This window comes from Amblyomma americanum, chromosome 7 (genome assembly GCF_052857255.1).
Source record: "Amblyomma americanum isolate KBUSLIRL-KWMA chromosome 7, ASM5285725v1, whole genome shotgun sequence".
Classification (NCBI taxonomy): Eukaryota; Metazoa; Arthropoda; class Arachnida; order Ixodida; family Ixodidae; genus Amblyomma; species Amblyomma americanum.
The window spans coordinates 26,873,898-26,900,851 of NC_135503.1; the positions used below are offsets into that span (position 1 = coordinate 26,873,898).

The 26,954-nt window shown below is 47.4% G+C and overlaps 1 protein-coding gene and 1 non-coding gene across 3 annotated transcripts in view; one reads left to right on the plus strand and one right to left on the minus strand.

Annotated features, from left to right (window-relative positions):
* LOC144098720 (uncharacterized) overlaps nt 1-26,954 on the minus strand; it is a 621,279-nt gene that overhangs the window by 464,893 nt on the left and 129,432 nt on the right. For both annotated transcript variants that reach the window (XM_077631548.1, XM_077631549.1), the window contains exons 3-5: nt 26,109-26,211; nt 24,320-24,410; nt 23,078-23,123 (exon numbers count right to left, since the gene is read on the minus strand). In XM_077631548.1, coding sequence (XP_077487674.1) covers nt 23,078-23,123; nt 24,320-24,410; nt 26,109-26,211 — 240 coding nt within the window. The remainder of the gene's footprint in view (nt 1-23,077; nt 23,124-24,319; nt 24,411-26,108; nt 26,212-26,954) is intronic.
* On the plus strand, nt 16,162-16,243 carry TRNAS-AGA (transfer RNA serine (anticodon AGA)). The gene has a single exon. It is a non-coding gene; the product is annotated as a tRNA-Ser (tRNA).

Genomic DNA, 26,954 nt, shown 5'->3' on the forward strand with positions numbered 1-26,954 from the left:
TGCCAGATGTTGATGTCTTTTTGTGAGAGAACATGTTCCTTCATTAAAGGCGCGCATTAGCTTCATCAGCGTAAATAATGATGTTCCGAGTTAGTGGCTTGTTCACTACATCGTTTATATATACGTAAAAGTAATATCTAGCACCGCGTGTCTCAAGATTGAACCCTGCGGCACATAAACTATGATTCTATCTGCTGTTGATTGGATGGATTTATATGTATTGTTTGGAGGCGATACATCGAATAACAAGCGAGAAGCTCCAGAACAGGACCCCTAACCCCATCACGCCAATAGCAGGCATTCGGGACAAGCAATTCTAGTTCGCTTGGCTGCCACAACATGGCGCATGCCTTTGAGCATTAAAGAATCGCGCGTTGACGTCATCCGTGACGTAAGAAAGAGGGCGGCTGCAGAACAGAGTACGATAAGCAACTAGGCTAGAATGTGCAGGTTGGGCGTTCTCTTGAATTCCTGATATCTAAATTTTGAAGCAGTGTATCATGTCTCACGGACTGAAAGCCTTTCTTTAAATCAAGAAAAATTCTTACTGATACTTGTATTGTTTCCATAACATCAAATTAGTTGCTCCTTTGTTGATAGAAAGGCGGATTCTGTTGTTTATTTTTGTTTGGAAAGCATACCGTTGCCGCATAATGGCTTCGTGTTGTGCCAACTATCGACACAAGGGTTTATGGATAACATGCTGTGCGTCCTTTGATAAGATGGAAGAGTGATGTGATCATGGGCGTCGAACAGTTGGTTGTTTTTTACTTCTAGTATCGGTCATCCCGGCAAACCACACAAAGTTAAATGTTGGGCACCACTAATCGGAGACAGCTTTATTGAACACTTGCCCTCATATCATGGCAAGTGAACTGAACCAAGTCAGCGGTGCGTATAGCTAAACCAACATCGTGCGAATGCGTGACTAATACCTTCGGCTGTACGCTACAGCTTTTTAAGACGCAGCAAGACCAATAGGGAACACCGGGTTTCGGGGAGTAACGCCTGAGGCCGTTTGTCAGCTTTGCGCACTTCACATTGCCCGCGAATGTAAGCGACGTGTCACTGTCCTTAGCGAACAGCGTTGGAGACTGCTCGGAACAGCGCTTCTGCCGAAACAATTTCTTCAGCTGGCGTTTTTAATTTTTTTTCGTGACGCATACTCTCGAAATCTATAACAGCTCGAACGATACAGGGATACCTGCGTACAACTGTGCTTCGCACCTCAAGAAACAAGCGCCTGTACCGATGCCAACACTGCGCTGCATCCTTCTAGAACATGGGGGGTCCCTGACGGTGTTCCATTGGACGCTACATGAAGAAAAGTGGCCTGGTTGCTCGTGCAGGCTCACTAAACTTCAACGACGACCCGTGCCAGTGAACGTCGCATCCGGAATTCTACATCCGATCTCCCGAAACGCTATCAACGCCCATATTTCACCGACCGACCGCACGCACCGTCACCGGAGAAGAGGCGTGCTCTCTCTCTCTCTCTCTCGCCCCAGCATTGCGGCTTCTAAGGTATACGCCAAAGAAGACACATTGGCACAGAGAAAACGGCGTGGAAGTCTTTATCGGTCTTCCACTCGCGCTTCCGAGACGTGCTCGGATGACGTGGGCGCCTCCTCCACCCATGGCGCGAGAAAGGGTAGCCTCGCATCTCTCTCACAAGCGTCGCGCGATCTCTTCGATCGACGGACGACGGGGCAATCAATTTGTTGCGCCGTCGGGAAGAGGGACGCAATTCGTACAGTATATATAAGCGCTTCCGCTGTCATGACTCTTTTTCGCGGACGTCTTTCGAAGAGTGCGCGGGCGCGCAACTGCGCGCACGTGACGCGGGGCGAAGTGCGTCCCGGTACCAGGCGCAGCGAAAGAGATTCCGCGCTTGAGAAAGAATCGAACCGCAAATTCGGAGTGTTGCGCCGTACCTGCCCTGAAGCCCTGCCCGAAAACGGGATCGGTATCGCGAGGAACGCCGGGGAACGCCGCTGCTATCATAAACCCGTAAGGATCCGCTTACCGGATTCGCGCCGTGGCCTGTTTGCACTGCCTGCTCGCATTAGCATGCTTGCAGATGGCTACATTTTCTGCCGTTGCAATACTGGTAGCTCTGCGCCGAAAGATTTGCGTTTGTAGGAAGCCAATAGCTTCAACGCGGGTGGTAACTGGTAATTTGTTTTTGAGGAAAGGAAATGGCGCAGTATATGTCTCACATATAGGCTGACACCTGAACCACGCCGTAAGGGAAGGGATAAATAGGGAGTGAGAGAAGAAAGGAAGAAAGAGGTGCCGTAGTGGAGGGCTCCTGAATAATTTCGACCACCTGGGGATCTTTAACGTGCACTGACATCGCACAGCAAACAGGTGCCTTAGCGTTTCGCCTCCATCGAAACGCAGCCGCCGCGGTCGGGTTCGAACCCGGGAACTCGGGATCAGTAGCCGAGCGCCCTAACCGCAAAATGAGACGATATGCAGAGACGGATCATGTACGGACTTAATTTTCAACTTCGAATTTAATATTACTCTTAGGATATATAAACTTGATAAATAGTAGATAGTACATTAGAAGGTTCTAAAGTTTTAAAATTATCTGAGGGGGCTACCATTACAAAGCAAGCGGTTTGAATACAATATATGCAGCAAGCAGAGCAGTAATTGGTTAATTACTGCATATTGCTTCTACTACTAATTATTGCCTCTTTTTGTTTCACGTGGGACTCGTGCTTCCCATTATTCTTTACTTCACTCCATTATTACCACAACATGAGGACACGTTTCCAAAAGAACTTAAGTGAGCGCTGTGTTTATTCGTGCTAATGACCTAATTAGTCAAACCAAATGACTAGCCTGGTAAGTCAGTCACCTATATTACGAAGTTACTTAGCTGAATGAAGTGCTTACTTTATGCCATCCCCACTACGGTTCTTGAGCACGCGCCCAGCGATAGTCAGGTGTTTTATTAAGTACTATACGGGGAGTGGATAAAATCGGAAGTGAGGTTTTCCTTAACCGCACTTCCGATTTTATCCACTCTCCGTATACAGTGCTACTTAGAATCGAGCACCGTTGAACATGCTGTTCCAGCTAAGCCAATTTCCTTATTGCGTTAGCTGGAACGGCGTTGTTCAACGGTGTTCGATTCTAAGTAGCACTGTTTTTGAGCAATGACGGCTTGCTTAGGGAGGTTGGGAAGGGGGAATAAAAACTTAGACTAGACAAATATTGATCTTTTTTTTTTACACACTCTTCCACACACCTTATTCCTTGCGGCCGGGTTGCGTCGTCCTGACTACAGCGTCTATCCTGTATGCATAGCCTTCGTTCTCGATACGAACGTGCTGACGGCAAGAGGGCGCATATATCCCCGGAAGCAAACGCGTGGTAGAACAGAACCCATTTGACTGCATAGCGGTGACAAAACTATAAGCGCGCGCTATTCAATCTCACTCTCAGCTCCTGTCATGAAGTTCTTTTAGAAGGGGCGCAATGGGTCAATATTGACTGTCCACCGAGATATATACGCGCAGGTAGTCCATGATTAGTGCGACTAGAATGCTATCTGGACAGGTCAAGTAAGGCAGCCCTGAATTTTTTAGATTAGCACAGGCCAACTCACTTCTGCGGCGTCATACACTGCGGATGCGTCGATGGTGTGCACTATCTTAATATGCATCTAAATTAAACAGGATTTCAGGAAGCGGTGGCTCATAAAAGTCGGCCTTCGCGTGAGTGTCCTTACTAGCTATCATCGTCATCAGCCTGACTACGCCCACTGCAGGGCAAAGGCCGCCTATGTCTCTCCAATTAACCATGTCCATTGCCAGCTGCGGCCACCTTATCTCCGTAAACTTCTTAACCTCACCAGCTCACCTAACTTTCTGCCGCCTCCTGCTACGCTTACGTTCTTTTGGAATCCAGTGCGTTACCCTTAAGGGCCTGTAGCAAGCTTTACGTACACTAAAACCCAAGCGCCGCCGCGGTGGCTGAGTGGTTACGGCGCTCGGCTGCCGGCCCGAAAGACGCGGGTTCGATCCCGGCCGCGGCGGTAGAATTTCGATGGAGGCGAAATTCTAGAGGCCCGTGTACTGTGCGATGTCAGTGCACGTTAAAGAACCCCAGGTGGTCGAAATTTCCGGAGCCCTTCACTATGCCGTCTCTCATAGCCTGAGTCGCTTTGGGACGTTAAACCCCCATAAACCATAAACCATACGACCCAAGCGACAGCACAATATAAAACTGGCCCTAAGCATGAATAAGTAAAATGATATACCGGAGGGCGCATTTGGCTTCGTGGAACTTGCAGCGAATTCCACTATCTGAACCAACGGTGCAACTTGTTCTAAACAGCTGGGAAGTGCCGTCACATTGGCTTTGAACTGAGAAATTGTGGTAGATTGTGCAGTCACGCACTGTGACGTAGGTGTGCCACAAGAGAGCATGCGCCAGTTCTGTGCCTGTGTTGCTATCACCGGTTGTGCTGATAACGGGCCACCGCCGCAGCTATTTAAGCAGTCGTGTTCTTGGAATAAAGCGCTTTTGATTCTGTGCATTGTGACTCACGCGTCAGTCTGTTACAGTGGCGACGAGGCACGGTCGAACCCGTGCAAGGGTCTGTTGGTCGGCGACATGGCTTTCGGCAGTCGCATTGGAGAGTTCGACCTCAGTGAAAATTCATCGTGGGTAGATTATGTCGAGCGCATTGAGTTATCGTGCGCAGCTAACAAGCTCACAACGGATGACGACAAACGAGCTGTGTTGCTCAGTTGCTGTGGGCCAGAGACGTACTCCCTCATAGCAACCCTCGTCAAGCCTTCGCGGCCACCCAACGTGGGCTATCAAGTCATCGTCGACGCAGTGAAGAAGCATATCAACCCGAAGCCATCTGAACTATACTCGAGGTACGTCTTTTCGAAGCGCGACCAACAAGACGGAGAGGGCGTGGCTGACTATGTCACTGCTTTGCGCAAGTTATCCGAGAACTGCGGATTTGGCGGTACAAAAATTCCGTTAGAGGAAATGTTGCGTGACCGTCTGGTTTTTGGAATTTCGGACAGTGTGGTTCAACAGCGTTTGTTGGCGGAAAAGGATCTGACGTTTGAGACGGCATACGAGTTAGCAGTAACGGCGGAAACGACTGCCAAGCAGCAAAAAGCAATGAGGAGCAATGCACAAGAACCCGAGTTCCAGCAGGAGTTGACGGCGGAAGTAGGAAGGGTGGCGAGCATGAAGAAACCAGAAAGACAGCGGCGTTGTTTTCGCTGTTTGGCAGCCCATTCAGGAGGGCGGTGCAGATACAAAGATTCTGTGTGCTTCAGCTGCGGTGGAAAGGGACACTTAGCAAAAGCATGCCGAAAAAAGCAAGCAGAAGTGGAAATGCAGCTGGATGATATGGAACATGCTGTGAAGAGCGAGTACGACGAGTCGTTCAGTATCAGCCAAGTAAAAAGTGGGACGCTAAAGTACGTCATCGCTGTAGAGATTGGGAAGGAAAGCGTGCCTATGGAAGTAGATTCTGGAGCTGCCAGGTCTATTATTAGTGTGAACAAATTTCAAAAGCTGCAAGTGGCGAAACAGATCAAGCTGGAAGATTGCAACACGCAACTCGTTACCTGGACGAGGGAAGGTCTCGACGTGCTGGGAAAAGCGTCCGTGCCCGTGAAGTTCAAAGGCAGAGAATTTAAGTTGCCACTACTTGTAGTGAAAAAAGAGGGAAACACTCTTCTAGGCCGGGATTGGTTCCAGCCACTGGAAATCAGCATAGCTGGCCTTTACAGCGTCCACGCCAGAGCAGAAGGCATTTTGGAAAGGTTTCCAGAGGTGTTCAGTGACACGTTTCCAGGGGCTGCCCTACCCCGCATCCACATCGAACTCAAGGAGGGCGCCCAAGCCAGGTTCCTGAAATGTCGTAGCATTCCGTTTGCGATGAGGGAGGAAGTCGTGGCAGAGCTTAACCGCTTGGTGGAGCTGGGAATTCTACAACCCACTCAGTATTCCGACTGGGCAACGCCAATCGTCGTGGTGCGGAAAAAAAACGGCTCCCTCAGAATATGCGGGGATTATCGAAGCACTGTGAACCAGGCCGTCAAAAGCAATGTGTACCCACTTCCGACAAGCAAAGAACTTTTTGCGAGGTTAGGAAGGGGGCGTGTTTTTTCCAAGCTGGATCTGACGCAGGCCTATCAGCAACTGTTGGTAGATGAAGAAACGGCAGAGTTGCTCACGATTAACACCGTGCAGGGGCTATACAAGGTTTGTCGTCTGCCGTTCGGCGTGTCCGTTGCTCCTGGTGTTTTTCAAAGAACCATGGACACCGTGTTGGCTGGAATGCCGCACGCAGCGACATACCTAGACGACATCCTGATTGCCAGCGAGTCGATTGAGGAGCATGAAAGGATGTTGGCTGAAGTCCTCAGCCGCTTGGCCAAATCGGGTCTCAGAGTTCAAGCGGAAAAGTGCGAATTTTTCAAGGAGAGTCTTGAGTTTCTAGGGCATCGGATTGACGCAAAGGGCATCTACCCCTCCAAGGTCAAGGTCGAGGCCATCCACCAAGCTCCTGCCCCCAAGAACAAAAAGGAACTGCAAGCCTTTTTGGGTATGATAAATTTCTATAATAGGTTCTTGAAGGGAAGAACCGAAGTAGCGGAAAAGCTGTATCGTTTGTTGGATAGCCACGTAGCATGGAACTGGGGTGCAGAGCATATGGAAGCGTTTGAGAACCTGAAGAAGTTGCTAACGTCTAACTCATTGCTGGTGCATTTTAAGACGGATGTCCCGTTAGTGTTGTCATGCGACGCATCATCTGTGGGTGTAGGAGCCGTTTTGGCTCATCGCGACAGCAAAGGAAATGAGCAGCCTGTGGCGTATGCGTCCAGAACGCTATCTAGGGCGGAGCGCAATTATGCTCAGATTGACCGTGAGGCCCTTGCCGTGGTTTTTGGGGTTCGACATTTTCACCAATACCTTTGTGGGCGAGATTTCCTCATTATCACGGATCACAAACCCTTGCTAGGAATTTTCCAGAGGCAGAAGCAAATTCCGGCGGTTATTTCTCCCCGCATGTTACGGTGGACGCTAATGCTGTCGGCATACGATTACGTCATCGAGTACAGGAAAACCAAGGACCATGGAAACGCCGACTGCCTAAGCAGGTTACCGGGCCCCTTAACCCGCCAAGAGACCGAGGCGCCAGGCGACATACTCCTTCTGGAAGCTGTGGAGTACCCTCCAGTGAGCGCAATGGAAGTGGCAGCTTTCACCAGGGGTGATCCCCTGCTGTACCAGGTGAAGCAATGGATCCTGGAGGGCTGGCCGCGAGAACGGGTAGCCCTGAAGTATTCTGCATATTGGGTAAGACAAAACGAGTTGTCCGTACATCGTGACTGTGTACTCTGGGGGAGCCGCGTAGTTATTCCAGAGGCACTGCAGAAGCAAGTTCTAAGCCTTATGCATGCTAACCATCCAGGAGTGACGACCATGAAGGCAATCGCTAGGTCGTACGTGTGGTGGCCGAAGATGGACGAAAAGATCGTCGAGTTTGTGAGGCACTGCACGCCATGCCAGGAAAACAGGCAGAGTGAACCAAGGACACCAACGCATTTCTGGACTAAGCCTGAACGACCGTGGAGTAGAATACACGTGGATTTCGCAGGACCCGTCCAGGGCGTGTTTTTTTTGGTGGTCGTAGACGCCCTGTCAAACTGGGCCGAAATTGAAGTGATGCCGTCTCTCCAGTCATCTGCAGTAATTGAAAAGTTTCGCAAAATGTTTGCAACACATGGTTTGCCCGACTTGGTTGTGTCGGATAATGGCACCGCTTTTGCAAGCAGAGAAACTCAGGCTTTCCTGAAACTGAATGGTATACGCTATATGTATGCGGCGCCGTACCACCCGGCGAGCAACGGAAGGGCGGAGCGGATGGTCCGAGAACTGAAGTGTGCGTTACGGAAACAGAGACAGGGCACCGTATTATGCAAGGTTGCACGATTTCTATTCAAACAGCACTCTACGCCGCACGCCGAGACCGGGAAATCTCCAGCCGAAGTCATGCTGGGCCGGAAGTTCAGGACCGCCCTATCCAGCCTTCGCCCGGATGAGAGTGACGCAAGCTGCCTTCGGCAGCCGCCACCACGAGGTTTCCAGTCTGGGGACGCCGTGTACGCGCGGAACTTCCGGCCAGGGCCCAAGTGGTTGTTTGCACGCGTGTCGCGACCGATAGGCCACGTCATGTACGAGCTGAGTACGGCAGACGGAGCTGTGCACCGACGCCACCGCAACCACGTTCGCAGAGCATGGTGCTCTGATCCCCGGACAACAGACCAGCAAACCTGTCCCTCGTTCGCTCTGCCGTCTATGTCAAGCCGCGCACTGGGACCTCCGGAGCCCGAGACGTCTCAGCCGCTCCGGCGTTCCACTCGCCAACGTAACCCAGTGCGACGTTACGGCATCGATGACTAAGGGGGAAGGGATGTGGTAGATTGTGCAGTCACGCACTGTGACGTAGGTGTGCCACAAGAGAGCATGCGCCAGTTCTGTGCCTGTGTTGCTATCACCGGTTGTGCTGATAACGGGCCACCGCCGCAGCTATTTAAGCAGTCGTGTTCTTGGAATAAAGCGCTTTTGATTCTGTGCATTGTGACTCACGCGTCAGTCTGTTACAGAAATAACAAAAACCTTCTTGATATCGTGTGAAGAAGTTTTTCGGCAATGCACGATCTAGTACAACCGCACTTTTATCACGCAAGCCTTTGCTTAGAACCAGAGAAGTACTTGTGGTACTGGACAGGGTGACGTGAAAGATCTCTCGTCGTAGACTGACGGTGCTTCTGGTTTACACGCAACATACATTTGATCGAATCGCGTATCCGGTTCGGTATTATCTACATTTCTTGTATTTTCTTCCGCCCGGAACTTAGAGCATAGGCAAGAACGAGTCCCCTTAATTAATCGTGTCAGGATGATACCATACCGGCGAGTCCGCAAAAACTCGTTTATTTCTCTGCTCCCTAGCCGTCGTACGTTCTACTGAAGTTCATTTCTTACGTTACCGAGATATATTTTCCCCGCAGACCCCGCAGCGCTGTGTTTGTTGATCTGCCGATCTGCTATTATGGATGACCTGTTAGGCTCCAGCACAGAAGGAAGCACACGTTCTCAAATCATCTTTTTTCCCACGGCACTTGTGTTCCGCTTCCTTCGCTTGTCGGGCTACCAGACAGACTTGAGGAAAACGCGCAACATCTCACGCACGTGAACCAAACCACCACGCAAGAGCTTGATAAATGGTCTGTAGGCTTAAGATTACATCAGCGAGTCAGAAGGATGAATTAGAAAAAAAAAAATATGTATTTAGTGAGCGTGGCTGTGGTAGTAGCATGCTCCTCAGGCAATGGCCCAGTGAATGTGACCTTCGACTGCTGGGCCAAGGCCAAGGTGTGAAAAGTTGGCCGCGGCACCATGTAGTCGTGTTTGCATGATGCGAAATGTAGTCGCGTTTACATGAATGCACAGAAGTCGGCTCCAGTCTCCTTTTTGAGGGAAAGAGTAGGTTTTGAGAAGGATAGGCTTGACTCGTTCTCTATTCTCTTCCTCGACGTTTTCGCGCTTTCCCTCAAAAAGTGGACTGGAGTCGACTTCTCTCGCATTCATGTAAACGAGGCTTGTGAAAACGCCCTTGTGAAAAACTTGTGAAAAGGGGAAAAGCAGCTGGTGAGGATCAGGTAACAGCAGATCTGTGGAATGACGGAGGGGAGATTCTGCTAGAAAAACTAGCCACCCTGTATACGCAATGCCTTATGACCTCGACCGTACCAGAAGCTTGGAAGAACGCAAATATAATCTTAATTCATAAGAAAGCAGATGCCAAGGACTTGAAAAATTAAAGACCGATCAGATTACTGTCTGTTGCCTACAAGGTATTTACTAAGGTAATCGCTAATAGAGTCAGGGCAACCTTAGACTTTAATCAACCAAATGATGAGACACATCAATCAGATGATAGAGAAATGCGCAGAATATAACCAACCCCTACATATGGCCTTCATTGATTATGAGAAAGCATTTGACTCAGCGGAAAACTCAGCAATCATACAGGCATTGCGGAATCAGGGTGTAGATGAGCCTTATGTCAAAATACTGGAAGATATATAGAGGAATTGTGCAGCTACCATAGTCCTCTATAAAGTCAGCAAATAAAATTCCAATAAGGAAGGGCGTCAGGCTAGGAGACACGATGTCGCCAATGCTGTTCACCGCCTGTTTACAGGAGGTATTACGAGGCCTGAATTGGGAGCAGCTGGGGATAAGAGTTAATGGAGAATACCTAAAAAAATCTGCGATTAGCTGATGACATTGCCTTGCTGAGTCGCTCAGGAGATGAACTGGAAATCATGATCAATGAGTTAGACAGACAGAGCAGTACGGTCTGTCTAAAAATTAACATGCAGAAAACGAAAGTAATGTTCAACAGTCTAGCAAGGGAACAGCAGTTCACAATTGGCAATGAGGTGCTAGAAGCGGTGAGGGAATACGTCTACTTAGGGCAGGTAGTGACCGCTGATCCGGATCACGAGAGGGAAATAACTAGAAGGATAAGAATGGGGTGGAGCGCATATGGCAGCTTCTCTCAGGTCATGAATAGAAGGTTGCCAATATCCCTCAAGAGGAAAGTGTACAACAGCTGTATCTTACCGGCACTCACCTATGGGGCAGAACCGTGGAGGCTAACGAAATGGTTCAGCTTAAGTTAAGCACAGCACAGCGAGCCATGGAAAGGAAAACGATAGGTGTAACGTTAAGAGACCGGAAGCGGGCAGAATGGGTGAGGGAACAAACGCGTGTTAATGACATCCTAGCCGAAATCAAGAGGAAGAAGTGGGCTTGGGCAGGGCATGTACAGCGAAGGCAAGATAGCCGCTGGTCCTTAAGGGTAACGGAGTGGATTCCATGAGAAGGCAAGCGTAGCATGGGGCGGCAGAAGGATAGGTGGGCGGATGAGATTAGGAAGTTTGCAGGCACAGGGTGGGCGCAGCTGACAAAGGACAGGGTTAATTGGAGAGACATGAGAGAGGCCTTTGCCCTGTAGTGGGTGTAGTCAGGCTGATGATGATGATGAAAGCGCGCTGTGTTATGCGCTCTTTGGGCGGGCTAAAGAACCCGAGGTGGCCGTCATTAATCCGGAGCCCTTGACTATGGCGTCCCTCATAGCACAACTGCGGCTTCGGGATGTTAAACCCTGCACACTACTAATCAGTCTTGTGACGTCTAAGCTTTCAAACCAAATGGACAGCCGAGTTGCAATTGTCCCATGCACTACTAATCGTCAGCTACGTGTCCCTGCAGTTTAAAAAAAAAAAGTGTGCAGGCCGCTTCTTTATGCACGGTGGCAGGTGCCTTTGGCTTCTAGCTCTCGCCGCCCAAAAAATAAATAGAAAATGAAGCCACAGTGTGCAAACGAAGTCATGAATGATGCCAATTGTTAGCCCATTGTCTTGCAAAACCAGCCGAGTGGCTACTGAAGAAGAAGGGAAAACTGCGCAGCTGATTTTACACAGCGATTAACAAGGCGCGCTTCGGAAGGTTCACATTAAGCCCTCCCCACCCCCTCTCTCACCTTCAACTGTGGCGCCACTAACCCAACACTGTTCGCAGCCCGCTATTAAGCCGCGTTACATTAATTAACGCAAACGACACCGCAGTAACGCCGCGTCTCGCTCAAAAGGGTTAATGCTTAGTTACCGGTGCATTTATAAAGAAACGAGCCCGCCTAACCTCACGGTCATTTTTTTAATTGGCACCACGAGTTGTGGCGTCGATTTCTCATCGACGACGCGCTCAGCGGTGCGGAAGGCACGGCACAAGCGGGGCGGGTTTTCAAAGCTGTGCGCCTGGCTCGTAGAACAAGTGACGACACCCCCACTTGTATACACCAGCCGTCGCCTCGCGCTCCTAGTGTCCGCTCCACTGCGAGCAAGTTGCCCATCGCACTGTGTGGGAGGAGAGGTTGGAGAGAGGGAAAGAGCCGAGGTGGCCGATCAGCCATGCGCGACTGCACAAGGCACAGCCCGTCCTTCGTCCGCATGCATACAGGCGGGCTCGGACATGTGCCAAAGCAAACACAGGCTCTGTCGGAAGGCGGCAGCCGCCACTCTGGACACAGGCGATGACAAAGCCAGCCATTACGAGAGAGCGCTCACGGTACGCTGCACCCATTGAGAATAGCGCGAGGCCCGTACGAAGCCTGCGGTGCGGGAAAAAGGAGTCGCGGTGAGGAGGCCATCAAGGCTAATTGCATTAAGTGGCTGCGCCTAATGAAAAGCGCCGCAGCTCGCCTTGAGACACTGTTGTGTGTGGCGAGGCAAAAGTGTCGAAAGATACGCACCTAGCTAGCCTTACTCGTTGACCGATAGAGGTCTGTCCGGTTTGTGTTTAGCGCGAACAAGCTGAGGCTCTTTCTTCGGTTGACGAGGATTTCGCGACTACAAAGACCACATCCTCGGCAAGGCGCCAACGGTGGGCTTTAGAAAAGTCTTCCGGCCGCACTGCTTGGTCGGCGGTTGGAGTGTTTGGAGATTGTAGCTATAATGGACCGGAGCGCAGGGTATTTGACTTACGAGGTTGCAAGTTAGTTTAGAGCTCACCTAACCATTTGCGAGGTGAAGACATGCTTGCCTTTGTACTCAGCAAGTCGTTGGTTATCGAGAGACAAAGCGCACTATCAATCATTATTTTATTCAATAGAAATAATGGAAAAAAGGCAAGCACTGCAGTTGGATGCTTTTTGTTAGATATTAGTTGGAGTTAGAGGGACGTTACTCGGCATGCGCCCATGGTTACTGCTTCAGGTTTGGAGTGTGTGCATGGAGACACCAAAAAGTAAAAAAAAAAATTCCACACATTCGAAGTTGATCAGGTCAACGCTATACGCTCTCGTAATATGTTGCGGTATCTCCCATTTTGTATGCGAACTTTATGAGGGAGTAATACCTTCTGGGGAAGCATTTCATTATGCGACCAATGTCCAAGTTGAGAGGATTAGAAACTAGAGCTTCCTGGTGGGTTACACTAGGTCGTAGGAGGATGATAATAGTCAGCGGTCTAGGAAATTCCCCTCAGCAGTAAAAACGGCAACAACAACAATGTAAATGATTATGAGGCTGTATAGTTGTGGGAAGAGTCAGTCGGTTGGTTGTTTGGTGCCGCAGTCAGTCCCACTGTGGTCCGGGTTAAGCTCAGAGTGATGCATTGAGACTGAACCGAAGGGTGCATAAGCAGGTCCCGTTAACCAGACAGCTCCACCTTCTCCCATCATCATTCATCATCATCACCATCATGATAATCATCATCATCCCAACCGTGTCCACTGGAGTACCTTTGCCTCCTACATATATTCCCAGTTAATTCTCTGTTGTGCCATCTGCGGCCACTTTATCCTCCCAAACTTCTTAATCTTGATTACCCACCTGACACTCCACCTCCCTCTGCTACGCTTGCCCTTAATCGGAATCTACTGTCTTACCCTGAGGGACTATCGGTTAGCTTCTTTAAATACAGCGAAATACTAATTAAAGCACGCAGTCGGAATCTCTACCACTTGTTCCACTTTCTTTACGACTTCGCCCTTGTAGGCTGGCGGGGAGAAAATTCATGTGAATGCGTAGCTCGTTATTTCGAAAAGGCATCGCACTCGGGGCATTGTGAGGCTTGTGCAGCGTCTCCCGAGAGCGAAAGGAGCACGCTTTTTTTTTGGAAAGCGAGGTAAATCAGCTGGCCTAAAATAGCTCTGCTTCCACTTCGCGCTTGCTTCCGCTAGCCGTATGGCAACTAGCCAAGACCGACGACTTGCCCGTGACGTAATGCTTTGAACGTCCGAAATGACGGAGGGCACATATAGCTCGCTGTGCCTCAAGGAAGCAAGCCGTATGGCAACTAGCCAAGACCGACGTCTTGCCCGTGACGTAATGCTTTGAATGCCCGAAATGACGGAGGGCACATATAGCTCGCTGTGCCTCAAGGTGACGGGGCTCTTAAAATTCCCCTTTGCGTGTGGAGCCAGCACTACAGATAACTTTATTCATTTTACAGCGATAGCTGCAAGACGCCCGTCCCTGGCTTTCTCAGCGCCGTCGCCGCTGGCGTAACCGGTGGGTGCGTTAATGTCACGGTGACGTGACGTTCATGTCACGCGTCATTATGCCACGTGACGTTAGGGTTATGCGACCGACGCTGAGACCATGGCATGAGGTCACGTGACGTTAATGTCACGTGACCTTATGTCACGGTCAACTTGTGTCGCATAAGCCTACTGGTGGCTCTGTTTGGAACAGCCGCCTGCCAGTTGAGGGATGCATCACTTGACCACTAGACCAGTGGGCCAGGAATATATCCTTAAAGCTAACCCTCTAAGCAGCTATCGCTTACCGATGATTACACAGTCGTAGCCGTCCTGTGAGTTTTTTGTTTATAAATTGGCTAATTAATGAATCGGTGCATAAACAAAAGGGGGATATCTCGGCTCGATGCCCTGAGATGGATACGTGCAGAAGCCGTCTCTATCTCTTGGAAGCTACAAAATTCACAACTCTTCTTTATTGCTCTTATTATAGCCCTACATAAGCGCAACCACGTGTTTGGTGGTATCCTGTAGAAATCTGCACGTGATTAAAAATATTGAGCGAAAGCACCGTGGAACATAACTTCGCTGGCGCACCAGAAAAAGCGCTAGAAATACGGGCGAGAATATGAATGCGCGTGTCATGAGGAGAGAGTACTTAATCGCGTACTTACACCTCGGGAAATCACGGCGAGAGTGCAGGCATCGCCTCACCTACGCTTTCGCATATCGGCTAGTCAAAAGTACTCAAGACACAGAGTCTGCTTATGAACCTTGTACAGGGGCATTTGCTAGATTCCCAAAACTTTAAAAACAATTAGAGGGTGAAGGGGAGACTCATTACTACTCTCGAGGACCTTTGCAGCTTTATAGGCGCCGTTAAGTGCTCGAGTGTGCTGCACATAAGAATACCCTGTGACCTGTGAACATCTAACCAACCCTGCACCTTCAGCGACCACCAGCAGTGAAGAAATTAGACGTAGTTTTGTTTGTGTGTGCACTTCTGATTTGGGGGGGGGGGGGGGGGGGGGGGGGGGGGGTAGGGTTCGAGGAAAATGCGCTTTTTGGTACCGCGTAGGCGACCCCAAAGAACATGTAGTGTATTCGCACTTCACCGCCTCCCTTTCTACCTCCCCCCCCCCCCCTCCCCACACCCCCAGACACAACACGAAAAATTAGAACAGAGCATGTGGATTGAGGTAGCTAAATGTCATGTCATCGAGAACGCTAGAACCTGTGGAAATCGACGAACCTTCAAACTCAGAACACAATCTTTATTTTTTTACTTCAAATAATGTGCAGATGGCGACTAAACTAGATATCTAATATGTAATTGTGTTATTGTGTTTTGATTTCTTTATTTGTGTACAAAGTGTCATGCGTAATTCTGCATGGTGATAATTGCTGTAACTAGTTGTATGCTTACAATCTACATACATTTTGCATCTGCTGCTGTTGCGCCCAGTGGGATAAAATCCAGACCAGTGAACTCGCATCTGCAGCCCGGGAAGCCAACATATTGCGCCCAACAGTTTTGGCTATTAAACGTTGCGCCAAGGTACGCAGCTGCGGATTACACTAGAGTAAGAAGAGCGCTCCCCACCGGGTGAGTGATTAAATTGTTACGCTCCGAGGAAGTGTGCGAAGACAGTAGGCGAGATTTAGCGCTTCCTCATTTGCGGGGAGCGTCGAATGAAACGAAGCACCGCTGGCTTGTCTCTCGAAAGGCGAGCGAACCAGGCCTGCGGGTCAGCAGGTTTCTTATCGACGGGGGGAACCCGCTCCCTACTTGCTCTTCACGTCGCGTAAAAAAAAAAAAAAGAGATCGTGCTCTAGCTGCTACTGCCTGTCTTTTTTTTTATATATATATATATATCGTTTTCATCCTGCGGAGTGGTTGCTCGAGTGTCGGGCAATGCGGCCGCGGCCGTGGAAGTGACCTTTCGCAAGATTGAAAAACTGTTCACGAACAATTAAAACAGAGGAGAAAAAAAAACTGCGTTTGAAGCCACCGTTAGCAGCGTCATAATGCACCGCCCGCAGCAGTCGCAGTCGTGGCCGAGTGGTTAAGGCGATGGACTAGAAATCCATTGGGGTCTCCCCGCACAGGTTCGAATCCTGTCGACTGCGGAATATTTTTTTCGGAAAATATAAATATCCCATGCGTTTTTTTTTTTTTATTTAAGGGATTACGTGAAGAAAACCAGGGGGTTCATGCGAGCACTGCACACTACCGGTCCACAAGAAAGCCCCTACACTTTTTTTTTTTTTGCCTCGTGGTATTCTAGATATAACATTTCATGTACTATTACTTATACTGCTTTGTTTGATTGGCTTGTTTTCTGTTTGACTAACCAGGAATGCATGAAATCATAGATTGGTCCAAATCATATGCTTAGTTTTCGCGTTCGTTGGGAATTATTGTCGAGTGCAGTGGAAGAAAAGTTTGCGACCGTCAACACTGTTCGAATAAAGCGTGGACGAGCGATGAAATGTCTGCTATCAAAGAAAAAGACCTGATTTGACAGTGCTGCCGACGGGCGCCCAGTGATGACATTGTACTATGAGTAAAGATGTTACAAGGTTCTTCCTTCTTCGTACTTCACTTCCTTCGAGGTGCTCGATTATTTGGAGTTGGACGTGTAGCCGACAGCCAGACGATAGACTATCGATGACACACGGACGAACAAAGAAGCTGGAAATGCCCAGATTTCTTTTGCTTTTGTTTTTTCGGCGCTCGCTCGCTAAAGCGGCCTTACACTGTGTTTAAAATGTCTTGCAATTCGTGCGGGCAAACTTCTTTACCATAGAAAACTTTTCTCATCAATCCAGCAATAGCGGAAAAAACAAACAAGCTTGGTCTATAGGCACCCTGCAGATGTAACTCCGGCGCCGACGCGGGCGCCTCTAGCGGCGGCCCGAGAGTCCCTTGGGGGCCGCAGCGAGCAAGCGCGCCGACCGAGTAGCATCGCTGTTTCCTTAATTCCTAATTAATGACATGCTGAATAAAGAATATAAATTACTCAAACCTCTCGGGAAAGTTAAGTCGTTTGAAAATCATTCTGCCTCCGCTTTCTTGTAATTGATAACAGTGAAAGCTTTCTCCTTTTCTGGGCCATCCAAAAAGTTCTAGTTCCTTTTCAGAGCATTCGGAAGCCGCTGGGGCGACTTCGTCGTTGGGTAGTGCCTCTGCGCGAAGCATGTCAGTCAACGGACATTTGATGTCCGCGAAAAACCTTATCACATGGCCGACATCAATGTTTTTCGCACGCACTGAAAAGTAAAATAAGATTACATTAATGTACATTTGCAAATATCATCAAGGGATCTTGCTTTCGGAACGAGTGGGGTGATTGCATTTTTAGAGCGTGACCAAAACAAGTTACCGTTTTCCTTTCTCGGCCCATGAACTTTGGACAGTTTCGGGTAAGTTTTGCGCGATGACGGAAGGCCCCAGGCTCGCGGTTGGCTCGTGCAGGAGCTACATTTGTACTGTTGAATGTAGAGAGCAACGGCCGCCGTGTGCTTACATTTTCCCACCACGCCAGCGCGGCAGTCACAGCTAGCTCTGCGGATTCTTCGGCTTCCGTCGATCTAAAGCACCAGTACAGCGATAAAAAATTGTAAGTCGGCATCTGGAATCTCACATTTGTTTAGATCACTTGTACAGTGCTTTCGAAGAAACTAAACTTACCTCAAGCGTCACGCGTTTTGTCGCTGCGTTTATTCTTGTCTGCGGTATGCATTTTCCCACGATTTCGGAGCCAGCAGCAAGCACAGCTTCACTGACGTCATAGACGTGGCCCGCTTGCAGTAGTAGTTGACCCTTTTTTAGGTTTGCACCACGAAAAAAGCGTCAACGTCTTGAAGTTCAAGGAAACCCGTCGATAAAACAAGGGGCACGCCGTTTACCGCCATACCGCTGCACCGCGTGAGGCGCGTCGTCTGCTGCAGCTATCCCCCGGCGAACGCAAAAGCGGCTACGCGGTGGCGCTTCACGACAACCGAAGGTGGTGGCGCCTGGCGGAAGCAGGGTGCCTATAGGCGCAAGACCTACCTTGAGAAGCGGATTGCATTATTCTAAACGGTTTTGATTCAAATTTATGATCAAAAGTTAATAACTTCAATCGATATTTCGCTTAGTAAAGTTTTCGGGGCGTCTGCGAATTCGCGTTGCACTTACAGCACACGGCTAATTCGATGCATGTGTCTGCTTTGCTTCCCATTTTTACAGAACAAAAAGCCTATATACTTGAATGAGCAGCATTAATTAGAAAGAATCACCAGGAATCGACACAATTCGCATGTTTCACATTTACTGTAATTTTGCCATCCTGGAGGACGTCGTATCAGAAATCTTAAACGAGATAATTAAAAGCGCCAGTGTTCCTACCACGTTAAATACAGCTGTATCTCAAAAGGCGCTGATGCGAAATTTGTACGAAATTATCACCTGATTTCGATCGTACCAAGTTCAGCGCAGATTTGAGCAAAATATATGTCCCTCGTAATGAACACTTTTATTCACAAACCGGAGGCATTGTGCGAATGAATGTCAGTACTGTTTCATAGAAAAAAGGTGCACTCATGTTTTATTAGAAGAGATGAGTGACCATGTGTTTGCTTCTTTCCAATGAAATCTGCTATCGTGTGCACTATTTTTAGATGCGAGAAAAGAATTTGATACGCTCGACCAGGTTCTTGTGCTCGACAAAATCTACAGTTTAAGTTTTCGCGGTCTTTTCTTTCGGTTGTTCTATAAATTTCTTACCGATCGTTCACAGCTTGTCTCCATTTCAAACATTCTTATCTTGCCTGTTTACCTCAAAGCTGGCGTCCCTGAAGGTTTCATGAATTGTCTCCTTTGTTTTTAACATGTAAGCAAAAAACAACTGTAATGTGCTGCTCACTCACAAACTTTTTCAGTATGCCGGTGATACTTCCCTTGTAGCTACTGACCTGAAACAATGCTTTAAAAATGATGTAGGAAAGTTAATTGACTGGTTAGGCATAAACTTGATCGATATTAACCACTCTAAATCAAAAGCTGGTTTTCTTCCACAGCCTGCTAAAAAAAAAATTCACTCTTTTTTGCTAACTTTAATTGCAGACTTCTCGATATAAAAACTATTCTCCCTCTCGGAATAACCTTCAGGTTCAGTGAAGGATTTAGGCATATGATTTGACTCCATTCTTGCTTGGTCTATTCACTTATCTTAATTCTGTGTGAAGCTTCGCAAAGCCATTTGTTTGTTATATCGTGCGAAAATACTGATACAGAAAACTACTGATATTGATCCTTAGCCTGCGGGATACTCAGATATGGTATTACAACTTTTGTGCACTATTATGGTATCTGGCACCAATGCGTTGAATGCGTGCTGAAAATGGTTGCTTATAATATGTTCCCAGTCTAAATGTAAAGCTGTCCTGGTTCGAAGAAGTGCCTAATTTTCAATCCTTTTCTGTTCCCACAGTTGATATTTCTGGCACGACACATTTAAAATCCTCAGCGCACCTTGTCAAACTCAGCGCCATATGGGTGCATTCTGCATTCCTCATACACGTACAAAATTTGGGAAATACACACGACCTTACTATATTGGATGCGGGGTTGAACGTCCTGAAGCGAATTGGGTTACAGGGACGCCGTAGTGGAGGGCTCCGGATTAACTTTGACTGTCTGGAGTTCTTTGACGAGCGCTGAATTCGCGCAGCACACAGGAGCTTTTCCATTTCGCCCCCATCAAAATGCGTCCGCCGCGACCAGGATTCATTCCCCGACTTTGGGGTCAGTAGCCGAACGCCAGTACCGCAGACCCACCGCCGTGGGCTTGTTTGCTGTATTGTGGTGATCTACGATTTAGTGCTCCAGCTTTCTGATGTAACTTTCATTTTGTCTCCTGCGCATTTTTTTTTTGTTTTCTAAAGTATCTGCATGAACTGTATTTGCGCAGTATTTCTCTATGTTATTTTTCTTTTTGTTATCCTCAGAAAGTACGCGAGCACAAAGGCTCTCGCTATTTCTGGGCACCTTATTATCTGCAGTTTGCCCAAATATCAAGAAGAGTCCAAAGTGATTGAAAATTGCAGAGCATGCAGTGTGATTCGTGGATGTAGGTCCTACTTCAAATCGGCGTACCAGAATCCAGTGTTGATCACCTAAATGGTTGCTCTAATCTTTTACTCGGGCACACCACCGAGAGGGCGGAGTTTCTGTTTTTATAAACAATAAATATGTTGTATTCTCTGCCGGTTTAACGCCTGCGCATGCGGAATGTTTAGCCTTAAAACTAAACATCATCCTGACGCCACTGGCTTTTTTGGCTATGTACTGTCCGCCGGTTAACAGTGTAAGCCGCTTTTGGCTCGAATTAGACTATTCTGCAGCGTCTGAAATGTGAGGACCAATTCTACATCGCTGGGGATTCAGAAGTTATACCCAGCCATAGAAGATCGCGGTGTCAGGTTATTTGTCGGCTCGATTAGCACTCACCTTAAAAAACACGACAACAACCTCTTCACGAGAAGGCTTTGTTAACGATCGACTCAGGACACGCCTGGATCATAACGCCATTCGCACGCCAAACTATGAAATGATATTCTGCGTCTTCACATAGCGCCTAGCAGACCATTATCCTTTTCAAAACCGTATGCGTTCAGGCTGCCATTTTGCGTCATTTTTTGATACTCCAATCCACAAAAAAATATATTCTTGAGGATTACGAAAAATTTCCCACTTTAGTGTATCCTATGGTACAACGAAATTTGGTAGGCTAGAATATTTTTATATCTTCCCAAAATATTGAATGAACTCCCTGGTGATACCTTTTGTGTGGCCGCAAAACCAAGCTGAAAATGTATCTGAAGATTATTACACTGTTTCTTAAACTGAGCTATTGCTTTGCTATTTACCTCCTTTCTATGAGCTCGTGCACTTTACTTCAATTTATGGTGTACTCAAGATTTTGACGAGTGTCTTTATTTTTACCTTCATTTGTATTGCCAGTATTTGTTGTTCGCCGGTGTTGCCGGGACTAGTCAAGCAAGCCTCCCTATTCGCAACACCAATTCATTCCTCGCAACCTTGCGGCCTGCGCGAAAAACCACCGTTTCAGGTGCGGCATAGTAACCCGCTCTAGTTTTTAGTTACTGGTGTGCTATAAAACGGCATCTCCGTTCTCAACTCGTCGTGATGCCGTCGCGTGAAGGGTAAAAAAGAAAACATGAAAAAACGATCGTAGAAAGAATTTCGCAAGGTTCCATTTCATGTGTCTTCTCACTGGAGAGCGGGCAGTGTCATTTTGTCGTTAAGTGCAAAAAACCTGAACACTGAAAAAAAAAAAGTGAACCTGATAATGGCCGTTTGTTCGAATCATTTCACTCGGGACAGCTTGTCCCTACTCGGTAATCATCAACTTGCCTTGTAATTTCTAACTGAATGTGGCATGACCGTGCTGTGATAGGGGTTTCGTTTATAGGCGTACCGTAGTGACCACTGAACGTGCCCTGCAGCTTTATGCAGTATATTCAGCTGTCCTTACGTTGCTATAATTGATGCTTGCTCTCTACGAGTAAGCCGTGAGGTTAACACTTCAGTAGGCTCTAGTGCCTGCCAGTGCCGTAAGACAAAACGATGGTGTATGCAGAAGTGGGCCGAGGTAATTGAGAACAATTAGGTGATGAGCCGATTGGAGTGGCTGGCGTAAAGTGCATTATACTAGCTGATATTGCCAGGTTTTACCTTTGTCTTGTTTTCTCAGCCTCTTTCATTCCCTGCACCCCAATTTTTTATCACATGCAAGAGGAATTTGCAAGATGGCCACTCATCATGTTTTCGGATGCTGCCTGCCCTTCTCGAGCCCACTGGGCTCACACAAGACGCAACTGTCGGTCACTGGTCACTGGACACAGGTGGTGAATCGGTTTGCAAAAGCAGATTGATCCTGGTGCATCGGTACGAGCGCAAAACTATTGCTTTTCTAAAAAAAAAAAACAATATGAAGACAGCTTTTCCTACTGAACGCCATGTGCTTCAATGCCGACCCGGCCGGCCGAGCCACAGAAAGAGTCAAATCGTGGTTTCGGAATTTTCAGTGTCAAAGCATGATTTACAGAACCGAAGTTTTGCAGCAAACGTGGCCATCTAGCTGACGATGTCTCATGCCTGCATTTCATGCTGCCATAATGAGGCAACCATCGACGGATGAAGAGAAATGCAAACTTTCACCAGTGAAACAGTTGAAGTGAGCATATATCCTTGCGGAGTCAGTTTGGAGAGAACTTGCCTGTTCTCTGAACAAGTGCTGCACATAACTGTTCGCCCCTTGCGGAAATGACGTCAACGCATGTGTTGTCTTCCACAAGGTCAGGCGCTCTGGAGAAGCATTTTTATCTCGAGCTAAATCTTGGGCGGCACGTGCTGCAGCTCAAGCGTCTGCACGCACAGGGCGACGATTTCGGTGTAGCAATCGATGTGGTCCCTCACTCCGATTAGGATGAGGTGGTCGACCGCTATAATACGCTTGCTTTCGACAAAGCACCGCTACTCCCCGCCAAAAAGAGATCGAAGCCCGGCACCAAGCAAAAGTGTCGCCGCAGACCCGGATAGGACTGCCATTGTTGTTTGTGCTAAACAGTGTTGCCAGAGGCGTAATATTTCCCACAGTAGTGAATAGTCATTGACAGGCCTACTTTCTTTTGTAGTTGTTTGAGAAATGGCAATAAAATCATCATTAACTTCATTAGCATTACTTTTGCTAGAAGCTCACTTGCCGCAGTTCTGTGTACGAGACCTTTGATAATGTTAAGGAAAAAAGACTGTACATAGAAATGGCCCAAGGTTACATTCTCCTGCGTCCCCTCTCTTCTCCAAGCTCACTGTTGAACATTTGCGCTGTTCACGCCTGTTACTTAGCTCTACAGGAAGGAGCCATGACGTCACAGCGACGAAAAGGTACGCACCTATTTTTGTGTGCTGCGAATCCCAGTGTTCCAAGGCGGCGTGGAGCTTCAATGAAAAGAAAAAAGAAGAAAGAGAAAAAAAGCTATTAATATTCGCTGGTGAACTCGGCGCAGGTGAGAAATCATACATGTCAGAAAAGAAAAAAAGCAAGAATACAGGTAACGTATAGAACCGCAGTCCAACACATTAATTTAATGCATTACGTGTCTACCCTTTCTTTTATACTTCTTTTATCGAACTTGATTTTTATGTCTGAAAAGTCAGCGTTTTTTAGCGTAGTTTTCAGCATGTGTTTTTTTTTTTTTCCTCTAGGGAATGCCTTAAGACTGACACATTTACGTATAGCACAAATCAAAGCAGTTCTTGCACTAGCTATCACTTCCATTGCTTCCAAAACACCGTGACTCAGTAATGCCTGTGGTATCAGCTGTCAGGTTTACATATGCGAATAATTTTCATTTCCGCTCGCAGAACTACTTGAGTTGAAACATAATCGCGTATACGGCCTTTCCAGCGTGTCTATCGAAGCAAGGTCAAATTGGCAGCCGCAGAAATGCGGAATGTGCGCTGAAAGATTAATTCATAAAAAAACCAACCCTAACGGCCATACAAGATAATATTTCTGCAGTCGTAATGCTGCAATGCACAGGACGAAGCAGTTTTGAATATTTTTTTTGTCACCTACTCTCTGTGCATGCGCATTTACGCGCAGTTTGCTGGAGTTAGACTTCCAGAAATCGTCAAAACTAGATAACTTTGTTTATGACGTGATTATGTTCTCTTTTAATAAATCTCCTGGTTTATTTTACATTTCTCTAATGCCGGCAGTGAGCATGCGATAGTATGTGGCCCAAACAATCTTAAGTATCTTTGCTGAGACTCCAATAGAAAGCGAAAGAATACCTTGAAAATAAGCATTCAAGAGCGAACAAATCGCTGGCCTCACACGTTGTGAGAAGAGTTGGAAGTTGGGTATCACGCTTACATGGGAAATCTCGCTTCGCTGATGGCGGTCCTGGATCTCTTCTTAGTAACAACGTCTCCGCGCGAAGATCACTCTATGTGTGAATGCAAAAACTCTAGCACGACATTTTTAGCTCTCCGGGACGAAATGCTGAGAACTGCATTCCGGCTTTGCTTTGCGTTCCGGCTCTAGGGCACGCCTGTTAGTGTGCGCCAGGCCATAAAATATGAATAGTTTTCTTCGAGATGAACTTTCCAAGGAAAGTGTCCTTGCGTACCTTCATGGTCATGAGGCTGCTGATGGACCGAATCGGCTCGACCCAGTCGAAGAGGGCCTTGTACTCCTCCTCGTGCATGGAAATAAGCCTCCTGGAACGAGAACAACTGGTTATCTCAGACCCTGCACTGCAGATACAAGTTTTCCTTGTAATGATAATAATGATTGGTTTTTGGTGGGAAAGGAAATGGCGCAGTATCTGTCTCATATATCGTTGGACACCTGAACCGCGCCGTAAGGCAAGGGTAAAGGAGGGAGTGAAAGGAGAAAGGAAGAGAGAGGTGGCGTAGGGGAGGGCTCCGGAATAATTTCGACCACCTGGGGATCTTTAACGTGCAACCGAGCGAAAATATATCTATATTTTGGTAAAAACCAAGATATAAACGTAAAACGAGGAGGCTAATAAGCAGCTTTTATTAGAGCTTATTGAGGAAACGAAATGACAGTAACTGTCTCAGATCTCGGTGGACACCTCAACCGCGTCGTGAGGGAAAGTGGGAAGGTGGGAGTGAAAGACGAAAGAGAGAAAGAGGTGCCGTGGTAGAGGGTTCCGGTATAATTGCGACACCAGAGATATTTAACGTGCACTGACATAAAGCAACACAAGGTGGCCCTTTGCGTTTTGCCTCCATCGAAAGCCACTTTTAACAGTAATCATTACTGAGATTGTTCCTGCTAGCCTTGCGTGGAGGAAAACAAAACATTCATAAGACTGAAATCAGGCAGGAAAAAAGGTTTGTGGAGGAGAAAGCGGGGCATGTTCACGAGGGTGAAAGAATGACACCTGCGGCAGATTTAATGCACAGCTGTAAGATATGCATTTCCGCCTGGTCCACTTTAATAACTAGTTACCTGCAGCGCCGTGTAAGCTAAAGAAGTGATGAACAAAAGTCTTAACAAGTCTAACACGGGTTTTTATCGACACTGTAGTGTTTGCAGGCGTTGAAGTAAGTTCATACACCTGCTGGCGACAGCGTTTTACAATAAATCAATTAATAAATCAATAAATCAATCAAGAAACCAACCAATTAACCAATTACATAAGCAATGTATTAATTAATTAATCGTTCATTCATTCATTCAATCAATCGATCAATCAGCCAATCAATCAATCGATCAATTCGTCGGTCAGTCGTTTTATTTATTAATCGACTTGTTGCAGACCACGGCCATTTGACTGACAAAGGCGGTTTCAGTATGATCTGAAATGTGCCAGTGGTGATCGCATAGAGGTTGCCGCTTATGGCGGTTGAATGTGCCGTTATACGCAATAAAATATTATGGAAACGCTACAGACAGTCCTACTATATTTAATGAAATCTAAATGCTTATGTTTTGAGCATCATTTGATTTGCACCTGCTTAGAGAGCGCCGCTCAAATCTCACTATGTACTTACTTCGCGAGTAACATTGAGTTTAGTAGTACGCCTACTCTAGCACATAGAGATATATCTTCACATCTTTAATGTCGTTGTCTTATCTGTATGACCGTTAGGGCTGCACCGCAAACGCTAACAAAAAAAATATTACTGCGTGTTTTTCGGACCGGTAATGACCAATCCGATTGTGTTCGAGAGGCCTGATGCGGGCCTCGTTCAATAATCCTGTGTTTCAGGTGATGTTTCATACACACAGTTGTAGAAGCGGAAATATAGCACACTTATTAGAACAATAACGTTTTGATGAGCATTTTAGGTGTCACAAGCACGTCATGTGTTTTCTTTTGTGCGTACGTGTGTTCTCATCATGAAATCATAGACACCGGGCGTGAGACTGAACCTGGGACTCACTTGAGTGGCTTGGCGTACAAGTTGAAGACACCGTTGAGATCCGCATTGTATTCCTTCTCGGATATGGCAAGTTCTTCCACGATTCCGAGGCGACTGTCAAAGCCTTCAAGAAGAGAAAACAAGAGAATAGAAGTCAAAGTGCAATACTACAACTTGTAGCCTTTTGTCAAAGCTACTGATATATCATTACTTCGTTGCGTAAAGATGAGTTGCGCAAAAGCGACATTCACATGAAAGAATTCGGGACAAGCGCTTATACCGACTTCTGTCATGTGAATGTCTCTTTTGCGCAACCCATCTTTACGCTACAATGAACCAGCTTGCCCAACAACTCATCTTGCTGAAGTTACTTCGTTGCTTCCTATAAAGCTAGCTTTTAATCGCGTGACTACTTCATACAAACACAATAATAATAAATTGCCCAAACTACTCTCTGTGTATCTTTTTTTTCCCGGAAAGCACACGTGCTCCACATGTGCCGGATTTCAACAGGTCAGCAATACTGAAATATTAACTATACGAATGAGAACGAAGTTCACGGACAACAAGAATAAATAAAATGTTATGTGCAGAACTGACTATGGAGATTAATAAATGACTGCCAGCCACCAGAACATTCAAGTGACAATTTCTTTCCAAGAAATGTGAATTCACAACAATTTTCCACCGGCTCAAGTGCAGCCATATGTTGCCATACGTCCTCGAATTGCCTACTCAAGTTGCCCGCTCAAATGCCGACCGCGACACCGTGGCGCCATCTAGGCAGCGTAGCGGCAGACTCGCCTACCCAACCGTTTTAGCGCGAGATTCGAATGCCATGGGAAACCGGTTCGCCCAGACCATTGC